The 21,485-nt window shown below is 32.9% G+C and overlaps 2 protein-coding genes across 2 annotated transcripts; one reads left to right on the forward strand and one right to left on the reverse strand.

Moving 5' to 3' along the window:
• The first annotated feature begins 7,175 nt into the window (after positions 1-7,175).
• LOC129939145 (beta-1,3-glucan-binding protein-like) lies at positions 7,176-16,052 on the forward strand. Its single transcript, XM_056047028.1, has 5 exons — positions 7,176-7,480; positions 14,486-15,062; positions 15,125-15,294; positions 15,353-15,732; positions 15,794-16,052. Exons 1-5 carry the CDS (start codon positions 7,354-7,356, stop codon positions 16,001-16,003), a joined length of 1,464 nt encoding a protein of 487 aa, XP_055903003.1. The 5' UTR covers positions 7,176-7,353; the 3' UTR covers positions 16,004-16,052.
• Positions 16,053-16,066: 14 nt separating this feature from the next.
• LOC129939147 (uncharacterized) lies at positions 16,067-17,425 on the reverse strand. Its single transcript, XM_056047030.1, has 2 exons — positions 17,104-17,425; positions 16,067-17,041 (listed from the first exon to the last, which is right to left on the reverse strand). Exons 1-2 carry the CDS (start codon positions 17,301-17,303, stop codon positions 16,120-16,122), a joined length of 1,122 nt encoding a protein of 373 aa, XP_055903005.1. The 5' UTR covers positions 17,304-17,425; the 3' UTR covers positions 16,067-16,119.
• Between the last annotated feature and the right edge of the window lie 4,060 nt (positions 17,426-21,485).

The following is a 21,485-nucleotide window of genomic DNA, read 5'->3' on the forward strand; positions in this document are numbered from 1 at the left end:
ACCAATTTAAATGAAAATCATCTACTGAAATCAATCTAATCAATTTTCGATCGTGTTCCTTTCGCTATCAAAACTTTAAAACTTCTTTAAGTAAAAACATTACTAATTTTTGTACTTATATATTATATTAATTCAATTTGTTTGCACTCTACGACAGAAACCGATTTGTTTCCGTTTTGGAATATTTGAATACAAGTCTTACCAAACAGACAGCTGTCACTTTTTTTTATTCATATTGTTGTTAGTTCATATGGGATCTGAAAAAGTGATTTCCGATCAAAATTTTTGACATTTATCAGTTTTTCCATGGGCAAATGACAGCTGTCACTTTTTTTTTATTCATATTGTTGTCAGTTCGTATGGGATCTGAAAAAGTGATTTCCGATCAAAATTTTTGACATTTATCAGGTTTTCCATGGGCAAATTATAATTTCCTTCACAAAATTTATTTTTTTCATGGCGCATGAAACATGATTGGAATAATGTTTTTTTGTCATTGTATTAGTTTAACTTCGTGTACTTTTCAAGGAGTGGTAAAACTATCAAATTTTCAGCCGAACATTTTTTGAAAGTTGTATTAGTATCGGCAGATTTGATCTTAAATCAATTTATTTTGCCCCTCGAATGCGAAAACTAGGGAAATTTGTTTTGACAGATCTATTTCAAGAATAAATTGATGTATTACACCCATGGCAAACCGCATTATTATGGGTATAAATACGACGGTTATTAAGGTTTTGAAAAACATTTTAAGTGTTTGGTGCAGTTTGGAAAACTAATTTTTGATAAGAATACAAAACTACTTTCCACTACAACCGGTTTAGTCAAAAAGCGTTTAATCATAATTGGTTCAGTATTTTTTTTAGATTCTGTAGAATAGGTAAATGGAATTTTTCGGAAAAATTTATAAAACCCTCAAAGTATTTTAACTTATTATTTAAGATAGGATTTTAGAAAACAATTATATATTTTATGAAACAACAACTTAAATTACTTAAACAGATGTTTTTTGTTGTAGTTTAAAAGTGATATCTTGAAAACATAACGTGACAGAGTGATTTTTTAGATAGATTCGGATTTAGGGGTCGGTAATAGCTTTCATTGATTCCATCATTGGAATTTTTTTCAACAGCGCGTTTATTTGTTTTGAAAATAAATTCGTGAGTAAAGTCCACCAGACAACTTTTCTGATACAAATCTGTTATTGGAAATGTACATTTTGCGGTTTCAAAAGTAAACGTAAATAAAACTCATGCAGGTCAAATTTGTTTTCATGATGCCATTATGTGTGTAACATTTCTTTTAAGGTTATTTTCGTTTACTTTTTGACACATATTCGGGTGTTTCTTAACCATAACTTGACGAATGTTGGTTTTTAAGTGGTCAGAAATTGACGATGACAGTCGTTCAATCATCGTTTTCGAAGAAGTAGGATCCAATCACACCTCCAAACCAAAGAGTGCACCAAACAGTGACTTTTTTTGGAATGGTCTCTCTTCAATTATTTGAGAATTCTTATAACCGGAAATACGACAATTTTTTTTATTAACATACCCACCGAGTCGCTGAAGAAATCGACGTTTCTACGACGGCTTCAGTTTTTGTGTGAGCTGGATGTAGGTGTAGATCCAAATGCAAAATACGCCATACGATGCCGTAAAACAGCCCTAATTCCTGAGAACGACGAGGAATCGACACATTCGAGTCTCCGGTGCAACCTTCTCTAAGAGCAGCGATATTTTCAGTAGTACGAGCGAAACGATGTTGCACAGGCCTTACAATATCTGCAACCAATCCATTTTCTTCAAATTTCTTCACAATTTTGTCAATTAAAGCTTGATATGTGGCTGTGGCAGAATCACCATTTTTGTAGTAGTTTTTAACAATTTTTATGCGTTGTGCGATAGTTAAACGATCTGTTTCTGATCTGTTTCAACTGAGACAAAAATTAGTTTGACAGATGTCAAACTTTTGAAACCGAAAAAGGGATAACCCATTATTTTAATAAGCAAAACCCTTAAATTGCCTAAAATGCTGTTATTTAACTTAGTTAAAAGTCTCGAAAACATGACGTGACAGAGTAAATTTGAAGCCAGATTTGAATTTAGGGGTAAATAGGCAGGTTCAGATGAGATTGGGAACTTGAAAGTAAGACAAGTTTCTTATATCTGATTTTGCCAGTTGCCAATTCCAATTAAGGCAACTATATTAGAAAGTAGTCTGAATAGTTAGTCAAGAAAAATCTCATTAGCTTCCATATCGTGTCGGATAGGGTATCTTGGATAGGTGGATTTATAGATACCTTGTTGAACGAGTTGGATATAGCTGTATTTAGATAGCTGACAAAAAATAAAAACAACTTTCAATTGTTCACACAAAGAAGAGAAACATTTAAACTTCGAAGCAAAAATTTTTGTAAAATAAATCATTTCATGCCAAGCTAGGAAGGGAATACATCTTTGGTGGAATAATCGGGAAGAACATCCTGCACGACAACACTTCCGTCAATGGATTCAGGCTCATAGATTTTGCTGCGGGGTGAAACGTCATGGTAGCCATTACGCGTTTTCCACGACTCAACATCCACAAAGGAACTTGGACTTCTCCAGATCAATCTACCGTCAACCAGATTGACCATATTGCGATCGATGCCAGACACGCTTCCAGCATTATGGATGTACGAACTTTCCGAGGAGCTAACATCGACTCGGACCATTACCTCGTTGTAGCCAAGGGAGCACTTCGGATTTCCAGACCCAAGCAAAACAGGGAGTTGCTGAGAGATGCAATCAGAGAAGCCTCCTCTAATGTGCTGGGTTTCAAGCAGCCACCAACAAGGAATCCCTGGTTTGATGAGGAATGTTGGCAGCCAAATGCAGCCAAACAACAGGCACGCAAAGCGGCGCTGCATAAAAGGACGAGAGCTGCTCGTGAGCTCTATGAGCAGAAGAGGCGAGAGGAACGCCGACTTCTCAGAAGGAAAAAGAGAGGGCATGAGAAGCGTGCGGCCGAAGATGTTGAGAGGTATAAAAGCAGGAATGAGGTTCGAAAGTTTTATGAACAGGTGAAACGAAATTCACAGGTATATAAACCTAGAACCGAAAGCTGCAAAGACGAAAGACGAAAGCGGAAACATCATAGTGGCACCGCAGTCAATGCTGAGGATATGGAAGGACCACTTCCCGTCCTCCCGACTTAGACGAAATAAAGATTGCCATATTTAAGTTGAAGTCTAATAAAGCCGCTGGAGCGGATGGCTTGAATGCCGAGCTCTTTAAAGCAGCTGGAGATAAGTTGGTTAGGAGCATGCACCAACTTATCTGTAAGATATGGTCAGAAGAAAGCATGCCCGATGAATGGAACCTCAGTATTGTTTGCCCGATACTGAAAGAAGGAGACCCTCTAAACTGCACCAATTATAGAGGAATCAGTCTACTTAACATCGCCTATAAAATCTTCTCTGCCGTAATATGTGAATGTGTAAAGCCCATCGTCAACAACCTGATAGGTCCTTATCAGTGTGGTCTTAGACCAGGAAAATCCACAGTTGATCAAATATTCAGACTACGGCAGATCCTGGAAAAAACCAAGAACACCAAATCGACACCCACCATCTTTTCATCGATTTCAAGGCCGCATATGACAGCATCTACAGGGACGAGCTGTATAGAGCCATGTCTAGTTTTGGCATCCCTGCCAAACTCGTCCTTTTGTGCAAGATGACCATGGAGAATTCACGCTGCTCCATAAAGGTTGGAAACAACTTAACAGAACCTTTCGATGTCAAAAAAGGTTTTAGACAAGGTGATGTGCTGTCGTGCTTGAAAGAATAGTGCAGAGCTCATACGTAAACACTAGAGGCACTATCTTTCAAAAGTCCGTCCAATTACTGGCATATGCTGATGACATTGACATAATCGCAAGAACTCAGCGTGATGTCAATGGGGCTTTTGTGAGTATTGAGGAAGAGGCGGCAAAAATGGGTTTAACGGTTAATAAGGGCAAAACAAAGTACATGATGTCGTCTAGAAAAGACATACAACACCGACGTCTTGGTCAAAACGTCACAATCGACAGACGTAATTTTGAGGTAATCAAGGACTTCGTCTACCTAGGCTCCGCTGTAAACGCAGAATAACTCTTGCTAAGCGCTGTTTCTTTGGACTAAGAAAGCAATTGAGTGGTAAAGTCCTCTCCCAACTTGAAGCGCGAAACTGGAGACATCTAGCTAGGGATTGAGCTAGATGGAGAAGTTTGTTGGGTGAGGCCCAAATAATTTCATGGATAAAATACAACTGATTCGTTGGACGATCATCATCTACAAAACGAGAACAAAATTGAAGTTTAAAAAAATAGATCATATAATTACTTTCTAAAATTCGGAGGCAAATAGCTTCTTCATCGTCTATTATGTACAGAACATCCTCAAATACAACTTTAACCAACATTTTGCAACTTTTTGTTTACCATCAAATACAAAAAGCTGAAAACAATATTCAACTTTCTTGAAATTCAACTATGTGTTGAATTGTTGTTGTCAGCTGTTCTGTCAGATACCTACATACCCCAGAAATTCTTGGATACCTTTGAATTCCTTTTTTGACATCTCAGCTGTTTTTGATCAGCTGTTATTTTACACGTAAAACACTAACAAAAAGGTATCCGGATACGCTACCAGTCTGTTATTGAACGCAGCCATTAACTATCAAGTCAATTTTACTTATGTCAAAATGATAGCTAATCATCATTGTTGAATTAACCAAAAGCTGAACTTTATTACTCTGTAATTTATTGATTTTCCGCACAAATCCAATTTATGTTCTATGTAAAGGTGTTCCATGTGAAATTGGTAAAATAATAAGAAACATTTATTTAAAATACAAGTAGAGATGAGCGTCCCTAAGACGTTTTATGTAGACAATTATGTTTTGTAGTTTTTGCACGATCAACTGAAAGTAGAGCTTGGTGAAGTAAAGTTTCTTATGTTGTCTGAACCTGCCCAGTTAAAATTTTCATTAATTCCATGATCGGATCCAATCATTGGATTTTTTTTTTGACAGCACGTTTATTTTCAAATAAAGATGATTAAAAATAAATTCGTGATTAAAGTCCAACAGAATTTTTTTCTGATAGAAATCTGTCATGTATAAAATTGTTTAAAATTAAAACAAAAACCAGCATATTAATTCATTCCACTTTTAGACAGAATAGAAGAAATTGTTACGGAAATTGAATTTCCATATTGATAAAAGGAAATGCAGTTTCAGCACAATAAAATTTGTCTTTTTCAAAACAAAATTCTTCGAGTACGGAACAAAGTAAAATATCATTTCAAATATTTTTTAGAATCAATTTCAATGATAGCTACAAAGAGTGGTGGACACGAATTTAGCACATTGAAAAGAGTACAAGTATTTTTCTACTTTCAATTCTTTATTACTTGCAAGTAAGGATTAATTTTTATGTTGTTACTATGACTACCTTATATGGTAATAAAAATGTGTAAATGATTGAAAAGTAAAAAGTAAAAGCCGGACATAAATTTAGCCCGTTTTGCAATCAAAGAACGTATTTTTAATTCGTCTGTTTTTTTAAAAAGAAAATAATAATTTATGAGGTAATTAAATATTCCTTTAATAATTTATGTATGTATATTAAAAAAAAATTACAACAAAAAATGAATTAGGAAAGGAAAATGGTGCTCAAAGGAAAAAAGAAGTCTGATCTTGAAAATGAAGTCAAAAGGGCGGACAGTAAAAGACATTTCTATGTTGTTAGAATGCTCCAGGAAGCTGGTCTATAATGCCTTTCGTCATTTCAAAAAGTTTGGAGTCATTGAAAACGTTCAACAAAAACCCTGGGCCAGAAAGACAACTACAAATGAAGATAGAATTATTTATAGGTTATCGACGAAGGATCCGTTTAAGACCTCATGTGCCATTCGAAGCAAACTTTCAACGAACTATGTGAACTTATGTGACTATAAGCCGACGATTAAATGAAAACAATCTACTTGGGTGCATTGCTCAGAGAAAACCGCTTGTATCAAAAAAAAAATTAAAATCTAGGTTACAGTTTGCCAAAGCTTACCTAGACGAACCAATTAGGTTTTGAAAAAACGTGTTCTGGAGCGATGAATCCAAATTCTGCCGGTTCGGATCGGATGGGAAAAAATATGTATGGCATCCAAAAAACATGGAATATGATCCAAAGTACAATCACCCGATCTTAACCCGATCGTGAATTTGTGGAATGATGTTGATAATCACATTGAGCAACAAAAAACAACCAATTTAACGCAATTGTGGCAGGAGATTTAAAATGCTTGGTATGCAATTCCAAAGTCACGATGTGAGGCTTTGGTTGAAAGTTTGCCAAGAAGAATTGCTTCTGTACTGCAAAATAAAAGGGTCCCTACCGAATACTAAGAAAGACTAAGAACTGATAACGGTAAGTAAAATTTTATTAAGAAACTGTTGAATGTGCTAAATTCGTGTTCAGGCGAAAAATTGATGTTTCTACATTCCATACTTTTTTCTTCTTACAGATGTTAAACATATTTGATGAAGTACTATAAAAACATAGTGCTATGTACATATATGTAATGTAAATAAAATATAACTGATTTCATAATTAGAAAACAGATTGAAAATTAAATGGTTTTTATTTTCTTTAACAAGTGTGCTAAATTCTTGCCCACCACTGTATAACCAAAAATTGTCAGAAAAATTTTAAATGCTGGCCAGTGTTATTTTTTTAGAAAACTTATAAACAATTTTAACCAGTTTCAAAAAACAAAATTCCTATTTAAAAAAAATCATCGCTTGAAACTATGGAGATTCAGTTTAATGTTGTTCTTTTAAGAATTTTATTTTAAATTATTTTTATTTTGTAGTTATTTTTATTTAAAAATTATCATAAGTGAACAAAGTTAAAAATAGGGTATGACTTCAAGTTTTCTTTGAGTACATACTTCACAGCTTTGCCTTATTTTTCATCGGTGGATAAAGCAGGTTTAATAGCTAGTTAGTTTTTTTTTAAGTTGCAACTTGAGAGCTTCTACCACATAAACAAAGCTGATACCGGCTAAGCTGTCTGCTCCTAAACTAAACATTTAAAGAGAGTGATCAAAATAATATTTCAAGTTATATTTTCTTCAGTTGATTCGAGTTTCTCTTCGCGTTCAAACGTAATTTCCGGCTTTTGTAGAGTAGAATACTTAATTTTTGTTTTAAGTTACTATATTTCAATTATAAGTTCATACATATATTTTATATCAATTTTGATTAAGTTCTCTAATGCATTGTAATTCAAGATGTTCTTATTCATAAATTAACATAAAAAAGCAATCAAATGAAATTTTTACTTAATTTAAGTATTTTTAAATTTTATATCATAAGTGTTCTAGTCTCATCGTATACAGTTCCCGATGCGACTGTAGAAATTATAAAGCCAAAAGGATTTCGACTTTCATTACCAAGTATGTTGATTCAGAATCTAATAATAAAAAATGTTGTTTACAAAACAAAACAATATAAAACGTGAACCATTAAAAACGAGAAGATTCTTATGGCAACTAATGACCTATCAATCGTCTTAGAATGACCATTTCACAAATGAAGCTAATCTTCAGATGAAAATATATAAATACATATTAATCATCAAGAGATAAAAATGAAGTTCGCGGTGCAATTTGATTCATTTTAAGTTTTGATACCAGTTTTTTGATCACAAATCAAGTTCGAAAAAAAACTAAATACAAAAGTCGGACGCTCCTTCTTCTAATTCGTAATCATGGAAGAATTCCCCGTGTAACTAATATCTTGAGCTTGTGTGCTAGAACCATGTGGGAATACCTTTTGTTTATAATGTTTAACTCAGTGTTTTAATAAACATGAAGTTAATATACAAATAAAAATAGAAAATTTTATTGATTTAAGACTGAATTATGTTCAAATTTGATGGGCTTGGGTTTTAAAGATGTTTAATGTATTTTGTACACAGAGTTCGAGTTCAAAAAGATATTTTTGTTAATGTCCATCAATAATAATTCTGTTGTAATTTCTGTCTGGGGAGTGAGGATGTTGTAGGTTTAGTTTTCCAAACGAGTTTTAATGCATATTCATAATTTTTATTTGTGTTTAAATAACATTAATTTCTTTTTCATATGAAGAAGAAAATTGAAATTCCAATAAAAACAAATTGTGCAAAGAATTTATGCAGATTTATGTATATCGGATTAAATTGTTAAATTCAGACTAAACATTCATAAATAAATTGTTCATACTTAATGAGTGATTTATCAAATGGACGATATCATTATATGAATTTTTAGTTCGGGTGATACTCGTATATTTATAATATAATTTGTTGATATAATTAAATAGTTAATCTGCTCAGTTCGGTTTTGGTATACTTTTTCTAACATTTAGAAATGTATCTAAAGAATAAATGCTTCATTGTTGGCTACCAAGGTTCTATTTCATAACCATTGACAATTGCGACAAGTGACAGATCAAATTTTTTGTATTTGAGGCTTGAAAATTGTCAAAAATATGTCCATACAAAATTATCAAATTTTGTAGAATAAATAAATTGGGCAGGTTTAGGCGACATATGTAAGGGGCTTGAAAGTATGGCAAGTTTCTAGTACCTGATTGGCCAGCTGCCAAAAAAATGACTTCCAATTAAGGCAACTTTATTGGAAAGTTGACTGGAAAGTTAGTCAAGAAAAATTTCCCTAACTATCAAGTCAAGTCTTCTTATGTCAAAATGACAGTTTTCAGCATTCAACTGAAAGCTTAACCTTATTATTCTATGATTGATTTCTTTTCTGCGCAAATCCATTACTTGTTTTGTATAAAAGAGTTTCATGCAAAATTGGAAAAGATATACATAAGTAATATTTGTTTACAAAACAAAATACAAACCGTGGTGGACTTTAAGCTTTCCTAAGGAGTGTTTCTTAAACAATAATGTTTTTGATATTTTTTTCTCGATCAACTGAAGGTAGAGGTTAGTAAATTACATTTCCAAAATTGGAAATGTATGACACTTGAAAAACTAACTAGTTGCGTTGGTCAATATTTACGTTCGAAGAATTAATTTGGCTTTAAATGTTAAAATGCTACCCAATGTTGGCTTTCAGAGGTCTATTGACAATCAAGAGATAAAAATGAAGATAATTGTCAAAATCTGTTCCATAAACAATTTGACAATTTTGTAAAATAAAGAAATTGTAACGACAATGGCTGCGTTCAATCTCGTGTTGGATAGGGTATCTTGGATAGGTGCATTTTAAGATACCTTGTTGAAGGAGTTGGATAGCTGTATTGAGATAGCTGTCAAACAATTAAAACAACTTTCAGCTGCTCACAAAAAGCAGAGAAACATTTAAGCTTCGAAGTCAAAATTTTTGGAAGATAAAACATGTAATGGATAATTCAAATGATACGTCGGACGATGATGAATTGAGAACAAAATTAGTCAATTTTGAAGTTTAAAAAAATAGATCATAATTACCTTATAAAATTCGGAGGCAAATAGCTTCTTTATCGTCTGTTAGGTATGTACATAAAATCCTCAAATACAACTTCAACTAACATTTTGTTCCTTTTTGTTTACCAACAAATACAAAAACCTGAAATCAATTTTCAAGTTTCTTGAAATTCAACCATGTGTTGAATCAGCTGTTCTGCCAGATACATACCCCAGAAATTCTTGTATACCTTTGGATTCCTTTTTTGACATCTCAGCTCTTTTTGATCAGTTGTTATTCTACACGTAAAAACAAAACAATAAAAAGGTATCCCGATACCCTATCTGTTTGAGATTGAACGCAGCCATTTGACAATTTTGTAAAATAAAGATATTGTAATGAGAATGAGCTGTCAAGCATATTTTGGGAATTGTCATGATTTTTTCGACAGATTTGTACTGACAATTAATTTATGACATGATTGCGACAGAAAACTCAGTCAAGTGTTGACAGTTAAAAGACTTAAAATGATAAACGATATGTTTTCAAGGGAGAGTGATGTCGATTTTCAGTTGGGTCTCCCCGCATTACGTCGGCGGCAACCTCGAAATTTGTAAAACAAAGAATAAATAATGATTTGGAATCGTTAAATGGCTTACAAGGCACGGAATAGATTTTATCGATAATTGTTGCACGTTTACAGCATCAAACGAAGAGGAATTACTATCTGAATTGTAAGAACCCAACTTTTATGTGCATTAAATTGGCTTGAAAGTGGAACTTAGTACCGTACAGTTACCGGTGGAGAGGGTGTTTCAAAATTATCAATTTAACAGAGTGTCTGAAGTGTATGTTTAATTTAATGGTAGAACAACTTTTGGAAGAAGAAATTCCCTGGCCAGAAAATACAATTTCCGTTTCAGGAGTTTTGCAAATTTTGCATGTGTTGCTGATTTTTTAATAAGATTCATTGTTTGTAGTGGTCTGAACTTGGGGTTCTTTTATGTTTCTTCCCGGGTCCACGATCCGTTCACGATTCTAAGATTCTCAGCCATTTCCTAATGCTTTAATATAAAGGAAGTGGTTATGGATGAATAAATCCCGCTCCAAATCTAACAAAATGGAGCACTGAGAAGATTTTTGAGGGCTTACAAGAAAATGCACAAGAAAATTTTGCAAACTATGACATGTTAAAATTGAAAGAGTGCAATCGTTCTCTTACTTCTAAAATCAAAAAATTGGTCAAGAAACGATGAAAACTGAAACCAAACCTAGGAAGTTTTTGTTCCATGTTTTATAATTTTTAACTTCCCATAGGAAGTGATTGTAATGGGTCCGATTTGTCAAATTGAACATTTTGACATTTCTCGACGTTTCAAGGTCCCTAAAGTCGAAATAAAAGATTTTTAGAAATATATTTGTGCGTGCGTATGTACGTACGTCCGTTAGTTCGCAACGTTTTTTTCGTCGTCCATAGCTCAAGAACCAGAAGAGATATCGATTTAAGGCAGAAAGATGCAGAAAGGGCTCTCAAGAAAATTGCGTGGGTGGTTTTTTTTACCATAGCAGTTTGAAAGAAAGGTGAAAACTTTGGTTGACCCTAAATATCTTACGAACGAAAAACGCTAGAGACTTGAATAAAATTTTATATTATATATTGTAACGTGATATCAAAGAAGTATATTTTTTGAAAAAAAAATCCATTTAACGGTTTTTTATAAATCAAAAAAACTGAAAAACAAGTTTTTCACCTCCAAAATTTTACGACTAAAATATGATTTCATCTCCAAAACAATTTTGTGCAACGAAGAATAATGTTTTTGACATCTGATAAAATTTTGAGAAAAATGGAATTGACAGTTTTTTTTATAAAAAATAAATCGAACTTTGAGATATTGGCTTTAATTTACTTTTATCTTTCAAAAAATATTGTTGTCAACATTCAGTAAAATTTTGAATAAAATCGAATTGACAGTTGTTTTTACAAAAAATTAAAAACCTAAAAAAAAATTAACAAAAGTTGGTAAAAATTGATTTCGATTAAAATATCTTTTCAAAAATTTGAAATATTGGCTTAAAACTAATTTTATCTTATAAGAAATATTGTTTTCAATATTCGATAAAATTTTTTAAAAAATCGAATTGACAGTTTTTTGTACAAAAAATAAAACTCTAGAAAAAAAACAATACTAAAAATTGGTAAAAATTTACTTTCGACTCATATAGCTTTTCAAAAACTAAAAATATTGGCTTCAAACTTATTTTATTTCATAAAAAATATTGTTTTCGACATTCAGTAATTTTTATATAAAAATCCAACAATCCGTTTTTCCATAAAAAAAAATAAAATCTACAAAAAATAGGACGCACATTTGGTAAAAATTGATACGAGTACATATAGACAAACTTTTAAGCAAGACAAATCGACAGACGGGATTGGGAAGTTATCAGTGTGGGTCGCATCCCAGCCTCTTTTTCATTTCCGGGATGAGTTATCCTAGGATGAGTTGTGTCTTGGGATTATTCGCACTGTTTTTTTGACAAGTAAAATGGCATTTATATCTTTGAAGACAAACTTATTTAACAGGTATATTTTTTAAATCTTATATAGGTACCTTAAACAGACTCTTTGCATACAGGAGCAAGTTCGTGCGACCCAGTCGTGCATTTTAAGTTTCTATGTGATGTAGATCTTCAAAACTTTTATTAGGTTTTATGGGACTTAAACCACTGGTTAAATAGGATATATATATTTAAAAGATCAACAAATGCTTTTCCTATCTAAATTTATAATTCACGGTCAATATTGCCTAAGCTTTGGGCGACCTTATTGAGTGTTAAAAAATTCCAAATAAGAAGAAGCGTTCGTTCTTATTTCTAAATAAAATAACACCAAGATGTTAAAAATGTCATATCGCCCAAAAACTTTAAAGAAAAAAATTCCACAAAGCCCAAAATCAATGTAATATTTACCAAGTCCATTTTAAAATATCATAACGCCCAAATTACTACTTGAAATATCACCCAAGAAATACAATGTGTTTCAATGTTTAAGCATTCTTGAAAAATTTTTGTTTATTTTGGTTACTACGGACGGGCTTGCGACGTTTTCTTAGTGATATTTTTTACGATGATTTATTTTTGGGCTTTACGTAATATAATGATTTTTGAAATAAGATACGATAGAAATCATGATCGTCATAATACCCAACATAAATATCACAAAGCCCAAACCATACGACTAAAACCCAAACTCAAAATGAAAAGAATTGAGCAAATGATAACATATTATTTGGGCATTACGACATTTGCTTTGAGTTTTTTGGTTATTTTTTGTATAGCTTTCGAGCTTTGTGATCAATTTTTGGCTTTATGAGACTTTAGAATTTACATCTGATATTTAATGTACTTAGTATTTAAGTTTAATTTAAAGTTTATGTCAAAATCCAAACTGATATTTTTAAATTTAGTCTTCTTTCTTTTATTATTTCGCTGATTCGTTTCGGCGGCAGTCTTTCGAAGGCTTTGATATTGGTCCGTAAAATGGCTTTAAGGGGGTCATCCCATGTGATTTTTTTTACGACCAGTAAATAGATACCTACAACTTTATTAAATTTATTAACATAGTTCGACAGTATAAATATAAAGTTTAAATAAATAATATTGTAGAGAACACGAGTTACACCGGTGGTGTGAACAACTCCACTTCGAACAAATGTTCTCGCACTTCCTCCACGATTCCGGCTGATTGCCTTATCTAAAACAAAAAAGTAAACGGCATTTTCATCTGTAAGCCTTAATGCATGATATGAACTATCATCGAATGAATATACCAAAAATTGGACTTTTGGGAGACATTTGAAAAAAAGCCGTTTTGTTTTTTACTATAAAAAAATCGAAATTTTTGGAATTTTTGCTTGTCGATAGTTCATTCCTTGCGTTTACATGTTATGAGATATATGGAGGAAAGTTTTAAAAAAACTCGTTTCTTTTTTCAATTCCTCTTAACTATAAAAATATCAACTAACCTTTCAATCGGTGATGCCTGGTCCATAAAGTATTCCTTCCTCTTTTTCTTGAAACTCTTTCATAGCAGATTATTCAGCTCTTGAATCAATTCTGGCTTGTTTAACTGCATCACTTACGCGCCGATCAGAACGTGAGATTCGCTTTTCATCACGCCTCTCAACATAAGTATGGGCTTCGCGGCCTATAGGGCATCCCATAACCGACATTACTTTTAAATTACCTTCAAAATCTTCATTAAAGCTTTCCTGAATAACTTTATCAGTAAGTTTACCTAGTCCTTTTCCACCGGTTCCTTTATTTGTTTTATCTTTTTTAAAAGCCCGAGGTCTTATCTGTGTAACGACTTCGAATTTTGAAAAATCCCTTTACTACCGTATTCTATAGACGTATTAAACTAGCAATGTACGAACAAAAATCGATTTTTTAACCCGTCACATGGTATGACCCCTTTCGGGAGATGTTTAGCATAATGATAAGCTTTTTGTTTATGATTCTCTATCCATTTACAATTTTCATTTAGGTACTTTCCGTAAAGAGTATTCGGTAGAAGTATAACCGTCGTCAAACTTTTAAGGAATCTGCTTAGTGATTCATTTTTCAGAGTACTTATTCTGCTCGTTGCATGCCACCTTCTTAGAGCTGTTTTATTTTTCCTAAATCAGCCGCTCATTTCTTAAATGCTTTTCTGTTACGATCCCCAAAATATTAAACTTTTGCATATAATCAAAAAGATAAATATGTTCTTCTTTTTATTTCGAAGTTCCTGCTAGATCAATAGTGACGGTTTACCAAATCCCATGGAAAGATGATCATATACTTCACATGAAAAACGATCTGGAAATTCCATGGAATAATTACTAATTTCATATTTTTTCCTAATCAAAAGAATCAATTAAATACTTCAAAGATAGAATTTCACAATAGTTAGAAATTAAACCGTTGACTCACCTCTTTGTTTTGTTTTTCCTAATCTTATAGACGAAAATGGCATCAGTGAGGTGTCTTTCAATGTCAAAATTAATCAAAGGATAAACCTCTACCAACCTGGAGACTTTGCTGCCATAATCAAAGAACGTACAAATGATGTTTGGGCTTTTGATAATATCAACACCATAGTTAAGCCTGGCGATGAAATCAACTATTGGGTACATGTTCGATTTGGAAATGGAAAAAATCTTCGTGAAGTTGGAATCGTCCCAGTTACGTCCAAATCTGTTGAAATTTTAAATTTTTGTCCAGAAAAATCCCAAGAATGTGCAGCATCGAGTGATAAACTGGAATGCAAACTATCTGCAACTACAGTTGGTGGCAAACAAGTGTGCAAAGATGAATTAATATTCGAGGATAACTTTGAGACATTAGATTGGACTAAATGGAGTCGAGAAATACGAATACCACAATCATCAGATGATGGGCAATTCGTGATGTTTCTTGATAAACCAAAAAACTGTCACGTGAAGAATGGACAACTGCATATAATTCCAAGTTTGTCATCAGAAGTGCTCGGCAAAGATGTTAAACGCATTAGGAATGGAGAATACAACCTGGGAGCACAGCAAGTAAAATTTCATGTTTTAAGTTCCAATGTATTTACATGTATTTATTCAATATGTGCAGATGTACAGCTATTCTAGATAAATCACAAGAATGTCGAAAAAAGGCTCAATTCTATCAAATCCTCCCACCAGTTGTGTCGGCTAGGATCAATACAAAGCACTCGTTTAGTTTTCGGTATGGAAGAGTTGAAGTCAAAGCGAAGCTCCCCAAAGGCGATTGGCTATTTCCATGTAAGACAATTTTTATCCTTCCACATTTCAAATGGTATTGTTTAATGTTTAATTTCAGTGATGTTGCTTGAGCCTCTGGAAAATTACTATGGAGTAAAAAACTACATGTCAGGACAGATTAGAATTGCATTCAACCGAGGGAACAATATTCTTCTAGATGGCAACTATACTGACATTTCTAACAAATGGATATTTGGTGGTGTTGTGATGTCTAACTTGGAAAAATATCGCAATCAGTTTTTACGTGGAACAAAGATTGATTTGGATCTAAGTGCAGATTTTCATATATATTCCTTAACATGGATGGAGGATCAGTTTATTTTGGCCATAGATGGAAAAGTATACAGTCAAAACTTCATAGTGGACTTTTCTAAGTGGATGGAAAAAATTCATGGTCAAACTAGAGTGACATCCAAAATGGCACCATTCGATAAAGAGGTTTGTATATTTTTGGTTTTTGAGAACAAACAAAAATATAACCCCCATTTTTCTTTTACAGTTTTATCTTGCTTTTGGAGTTGCAGCAGGAGGACACTCTGATTTTCCTGATTACTGTAAAAGTGGCATTGATAGAATATCGAAGCCTTGGAAAAACGGAGATCCCAAAGCGGAATTGTTCTTTTGGAAAGATGTCGATAGTTGGTCAAAAACATGGGTTAGTGATGCTAGTGGCCTCCATATTGATTATGTGAGAGTTTATGCATTGTGAAATAAAATGAAATGAAAACAAACGTTCTCAAGGATTAAAATTTAGAAAATGACTTATTAATTTTATTAATCAAAATTTTTTTTTTAAAACTCGAGTTAAATTAATGAAAATAGAATTTATTGAGCGTCAATAGGGTTACTTTTCGCGTTGCGGACAACTGATGACATTGCTTCTGGGTCTTGCAATAGGACCAATCTTACAAATGCCAAATTCAAAAGCAACGCCTGCCCAAGGAACTCCCGATTGTACCTCTCGGCATCCTTATACATATCTTGTAACTCAGTGGGAAAATAAACATTCCCGCGGCTAGAAGGCGACTCAGTTATAGTTTCCTTTTCATTTTCATTATCTATCATGTAATCGATATCGTAATAATTCCGCATTAAGTTCAAAATAGCCTTCTCCGCAGAAACACGCTCGGTTCCAATCAGCTGCTGGAATAATCTTGCTGCTAGGAACCTCTTCAGGTAAAACACATTTGGTTTCGATCGTTCTGTTGGTTTGTTTCGAGTTGACAGAGCATAGCTTAGAATAGCGATCAATTGTGCTCTTTGAACATTTATATTTACTTGATCTGCATTTCCTGGAGTACCACTTTGAGCAACTTGTGGATTCTCAAAGACATAACAATCAGCTTGTGGAATTACAAAATTAACGTATAAACAACGATCGATCAAATCATGCAGATGAAGCCTTTTATCCTTTATATCGTGGCGTTGCCAGTGGGTTAGGTCACAGGGTCCGTCTTTATTAAGAACCAGTCTGGACCATGTAATACTCGACACTCCAACGTTTATCGAAACACTTGAATTGATTTCATTAATTTGTTGATTATGAAGATTGGGAGTGACGAAGGGAGCAGCTTTGCGAGCTGGTTTCATAACTGGTTCTGTACCCAGCAAGCTTTTGTAGAATTTTTCAGCAATCTTCAAAGAGAAACTATCAACTTGAAGAATGTCGTTAATGCTTTGAAATTTTCCCCCATTCTTTTGCTTCCAAGCTTCGACTTTATTTAGTTTTGCTTTGGAAATATCATATCTAGAAATTAATTTATTTTATTTATATAATTTTAAGAAAGGTAATTTTTGTATTTATATTACTTTGCTAGATTATCAATCGATGTTGAATTCATTATTTCTAATATTTGATTATTTTCTTGGTCCGTAAAATTAAAAGAAGGAATATTGTCGGCTTCATTAGAAGAAGCAAGGAACTTTTTGAACATTTTAACCGGTGTACATTTTTTTGTCATTAGAGGAAAATGATTGTTTGCGATAATTTGGGATGTTTTTAGCCACATTTTAATTTGTTAATTATTATTAAGCCACAATATGTGTATTAAATATATAATAATGAGAGAACGAAGAATTTGATTTGAAATGCACAAGATTTGTTTTGAAAATGTTGTTAAAATGTAAAAATGGCAGCTGAGAAAATTGTATATAACAGTTTTCAACTGTTATACCTTTGATAATGCTCTGTTCATACTACAATAAAAAGGAACGAGAAATTGGTTGCGTTTGTGTCGGAATTTTGTAGGCAATTTGAGATACTTTTTGAACTGATTTTAGTGTGAACAACTAAAACGAATATATATCAAAATAATTCAATTTCTTTCAAAGTGTGTTTATTTTTCAGTTTAAATGTTTTTTTCGGCTCAACTTTCCATTACCGCAGCACGAATTTCGACTCGCGGTTTTTTTTTATTCGATAGATATGTGCAAATAAATAATAACTATAGCAATTTTAGAGCGAGGAAACATTTATTTCTATTTTTAATTAATTTTTAAAGTTCACTTTTTTCCACACAAAACACTCAAAAATGGTTGATTTTGACATTTCTTCCCTGTTTTTTGTTCAGTGTTGCCATACTTGTTTTTTTTTCTTGGTAATTTCTTTTATTTTAGTGCTTAAATGGAAAAGTACTTTGCATATACCCAAACTCGCACCCACCCCAAATCCTATAGTGACCCCAAGCAGGGGGGTTGCATACCTAGCTCTTAGTACGCCATGCTATCAATTAAAAAAACTTGTTTTATGCTCAAAAAATGCAATACAAAAAAAGTAGGGTTAAGTCCGAAAAAGAAAAATTTTTTTTTATGACTTAAAGTTGTTTCCTCGCCCTAATATTTAAAACATGTTTTATTGAGACCCCTACCTAACTGTAAAAAAATCAGAAGGAAATTCGTGCTGCTGTAATGGAAAGTCGCCCCTTTTTTTCTTTATCCGAAATAAATGGATTCCAGCTTTAGCTCGCTATTTGCGCTCCTGATGGTTTTGACATTTGAAATTTGACACATATAAACTACACCATTATTTAAAATAAAACAATATACAATCTCAAAAAACATTAAAATTGTTAAAATCAACAGCAAAAATGAGTACCCTTCTACACAAATAACAAAACATTAGCAAGTTTGGAATACAAATTTTCTGATAGTGCTATTTCTAGAAGAGTAGGTTAAAATTGATGTCCAAGACCTAATAAATTAAAACCTTCATACTTTAGTCCGTCAGATTACATTAAAGGTAAGGCTTATGCAAATGTTTCATGAAAAAGACCTTAAGAATGGAATTCTATGTTCTTCTGTCCATAAACAGACAGAAAGTGACATTATGAATTTGTTTTCTTGAATTTTTACATGAGATTTACTAAGATCGTTAGTTGGTTGCTATGTGTCGAGATAAGATTGTGTAAACAGACGAAACTACTAGCCTAGTTGACTCCCTACACACCACAAAGCCAAGCCTGGGTGCTTTGGCTCTTGATTTTGTACTGGCTGAAAACTCAACTGGGTAGATATATGTTCACATGGTCGATTTTAGATCAGTTGTGCCATTTGGTTTATAGCTGAGATCTTTGACATTCTCGATATGGATTGCTAGTTGATTCATATTCCCACAGAAAATCCTTCTTAAAAGTGATTCCATCTTTTAGCTTTTCTTGTCTTCTTGAAGTTTTGGTGGCAAAATTATTATTCATTTTTAAACGTTTTATATAAAACCTCTTGAAAACAAGCAGTAATTCAAAGTTGAAATAAACAAACAAACCTTTCGAAACATTCAGCGCTCAAATTAATGTAAACAAAACAGATGATAGCTGCTGCTAAAACAAATCAAATAAATTTGGTAGTGGTAAGTAATATTATTTATGCAATTTTCATACAAAATAAGAATGATTGCTTTTGTTTTTTATTTACAGAATTAAGTCGCAATGGGCAAGGAACATTTTTGCCAAAACATTCCACAATGTGGGAATCGTTGTTCAGTGAGAATCCAGAAGATCCTCAGTGTTTTGAACAAGCCAGGCGAGTGTGATTTTGGTACGAATTGACCTTTTCTGCTTGGGCCATAACGACCTATACAAAATCGTTCGGAATGTTTTCATCCGCGCCTATAAGCTGCTTGGCTGGGCACAATATATGGCAATTCTGAAGGCACATTTGGGCAACAGAAACAATAGTCATAAAAAGTATTTTGGATTGAGTTTGTTGTGAAAAAAAATGTTTTAAATAAAATTAATTTTTGTTGTAACAGTTTTGTTTTTTATGGATTTGATCGTATATATTTGATGAATTTTTCTGACCGGTTGAAATGAACAAAGAGTACAGCTGCAGCCAAACGAGCTTCTTGTTCTTGTTATTTCATGTCGTGAGCCCATTCCATCCGTCCCCAGAACTTCAGTTGAAACTCTTATTCCAAACGAGCTAGTGTTACGGCCTTATCTGCACTGATATGCTGCTCTATCATAGCACAGGAAAGTATTATCGACTCAAGGGTGTCGACGGCAGAGAAAAATCCTTAGGAGGATGTTTGAACTTCAAGAATTTTCAAAAAATTGAATCTTGAGAGAATACTACCATATAGAACATCCTGACTGTGTGAAGGAAGTACTTTGATATTTTCATTTTATCTGCATCCGAAATGGTGGGTGGTGATGTACTGGTAGTTTTTTGTATGTTCGTATCGAAACGTTTGTTAAACCACTTAATGACTGGATCCCATTCGTTCTTTTGGAACTCGTATAGATTTTTACCTTCCTGAGAATGAACTTTATAAGTTCCTACATCAGGCTTAAGTTCGATCCTTGCAGAGTATATCGAAAGTTCTGCTTCTCATTCTGAAATGTTTTTTCATCAATACAAAATTTGACAGCCGGTGTTATACAAATTTAAATGTCAAATGAAAACGTGTAAATGTGCGGTGTGAACGATAATAGGCTTTAAACACCAAACTCAAAACCGGAATTTCGGCAAAAAGTCACAAAAGATTCCAGAAAAGTTTCCACACTCATGCTCAATTTTAGTTCTGTTGGGCCATTTGATTTTTTGGCTTTGTTGAGTATGGCCAGTTTTATAGCTGAGTTCATTGACATTCTAGATTGTAAATTGTTAGTTGATTCAAATTCCCACTGAAAATTTCACATCCTAAGCTTTGCTTGGCCTAAGGTTTGTTGGACAAAATTACCGTTAGTTTTTAAATACCATTTCTTTTATTTTATTTTCAAAATAAGCACAATACAAAACCAAGTCTCTATATTTCCACTCAACCTACATAAAGGCTAGTAACGTTAAGAAATAGATGTCACCGTAGCGTAAATTGGAAAGTATATTATACTTGGTACCTACACACTTTTAAATGTAGTGAAGTTACAAATTAACAATTTCTTGCCACTTTCAATCAGAAAGACCTCCAGGCCACTAGGAGCCGCCCCTTAAGAATCACGGAAATAGTATTATAGGTTTTATATCCGAAGATTCCACCTAATTAATTTTAAATCGCCATCTCTTGTTTCTTAATCCCAACAATCAACATGTACTACGGTTATTTTACGCTAAAAATGTATTTTTTTTAAAAAATCGTATGGTAGCTATAACTGTGCCGAAAATACTTCGCTAATTATTTAACTTAACAAAGGAAGTTATTGTAATGGGTCCGATTTGATAAATTGAAAATTTTGATATTTCTCGCCGTTTCAAGGTCCCTTGAGTCAAAATAAATTTTTTTAGAAAAATGTCTGTGCGTGCGTGTGCACGTACGTTCTCGACTTTTTTTTCGTTGTCCATAGCTCAAGGACAAGAAGAGATATCGACTTCAAATAAATTTTGTTATACAGATAATAAGGCAGAAAGGGTTCTCAAGAAAATTGTGTGGTTGGTTTTTTCACCATAGCAGTTAAAAAAAGTGAACATTTTGATTAACCTTAAATATCTCCTGAACCAAAAACGCTAGAGACTTAAATTTTATATAATATATTGTAACATGATACCAAACAGGTATATTTTTTGAAAAAAAGTCCTATAAACGGGTTTTTATAAATCAAAAGAACTCAAAAAAATTTGTCACCTCGAAAATTTTACGAATATAAAGTTTTTTTTACAACAAATAAAAACCTAAACAAGAAAAATTAATAAAAGTTGGTACAAATTAATTTTTGGCCTTAAACTAGTTTTATTTAAAAAAAAATTTTGGCAATATTCAT

This window comes from Eupeodes corollae, chromosome 1 (assembly GCF_945859685.1).
Source record: "Eupeodes corollae chromosome 1, idEupCoro1.1, whole genome shotgun sequence".
Lineage (NCBI taxonomy): Eukaryota > Metazoa > Arthropoda > Insecta > Diptera > Syrphidae > Eupeodes > Eupeodes corollae.

What these genes read in the sequence shown, in the direction of transcription:
- LOC129939145 (XM_056047028.1), top strand. Translation starts at nt 7,354, where the DNA reads ATGAAATTTTTACTTAATTTAAGTATTTTTAAATTTTATATCATAAGT. An exon ending in ATTTCGACTTTCATTACCAA is followed by an intron (nt 7,481 to 14,485) that starts GTATGTTGATTC and finishes CTAATCTTATAG; the next exon opens with ACGAAAATGGCATCAGTGAG. An exon ending in AGGCGATTGGCTATTTCCAT is followed by an intron (nt 15,295 to 15,352) that starts GTAAGACAATTT and finishes GTTTAATTTCAG; the next exon opens with TGATGTTGCTTGAGCCTCTG.
- LOC129939147 (XM_056047030.1), bottom strand. Translation starts at nt 17,303, where the DNA reads ATGTGGCTAAAAACATCCCAAATTATCGCAAACAATCATTTTCCTCTA. An exon ending in TCGATTGATAATCTAGCAAA is followed by an intron (nt 17,042 to 17,103) that starts GTAATATAAATA and finishes ATTAATTTCTAG; the next exon opens with ATATGATATTTCCAAAGCAA.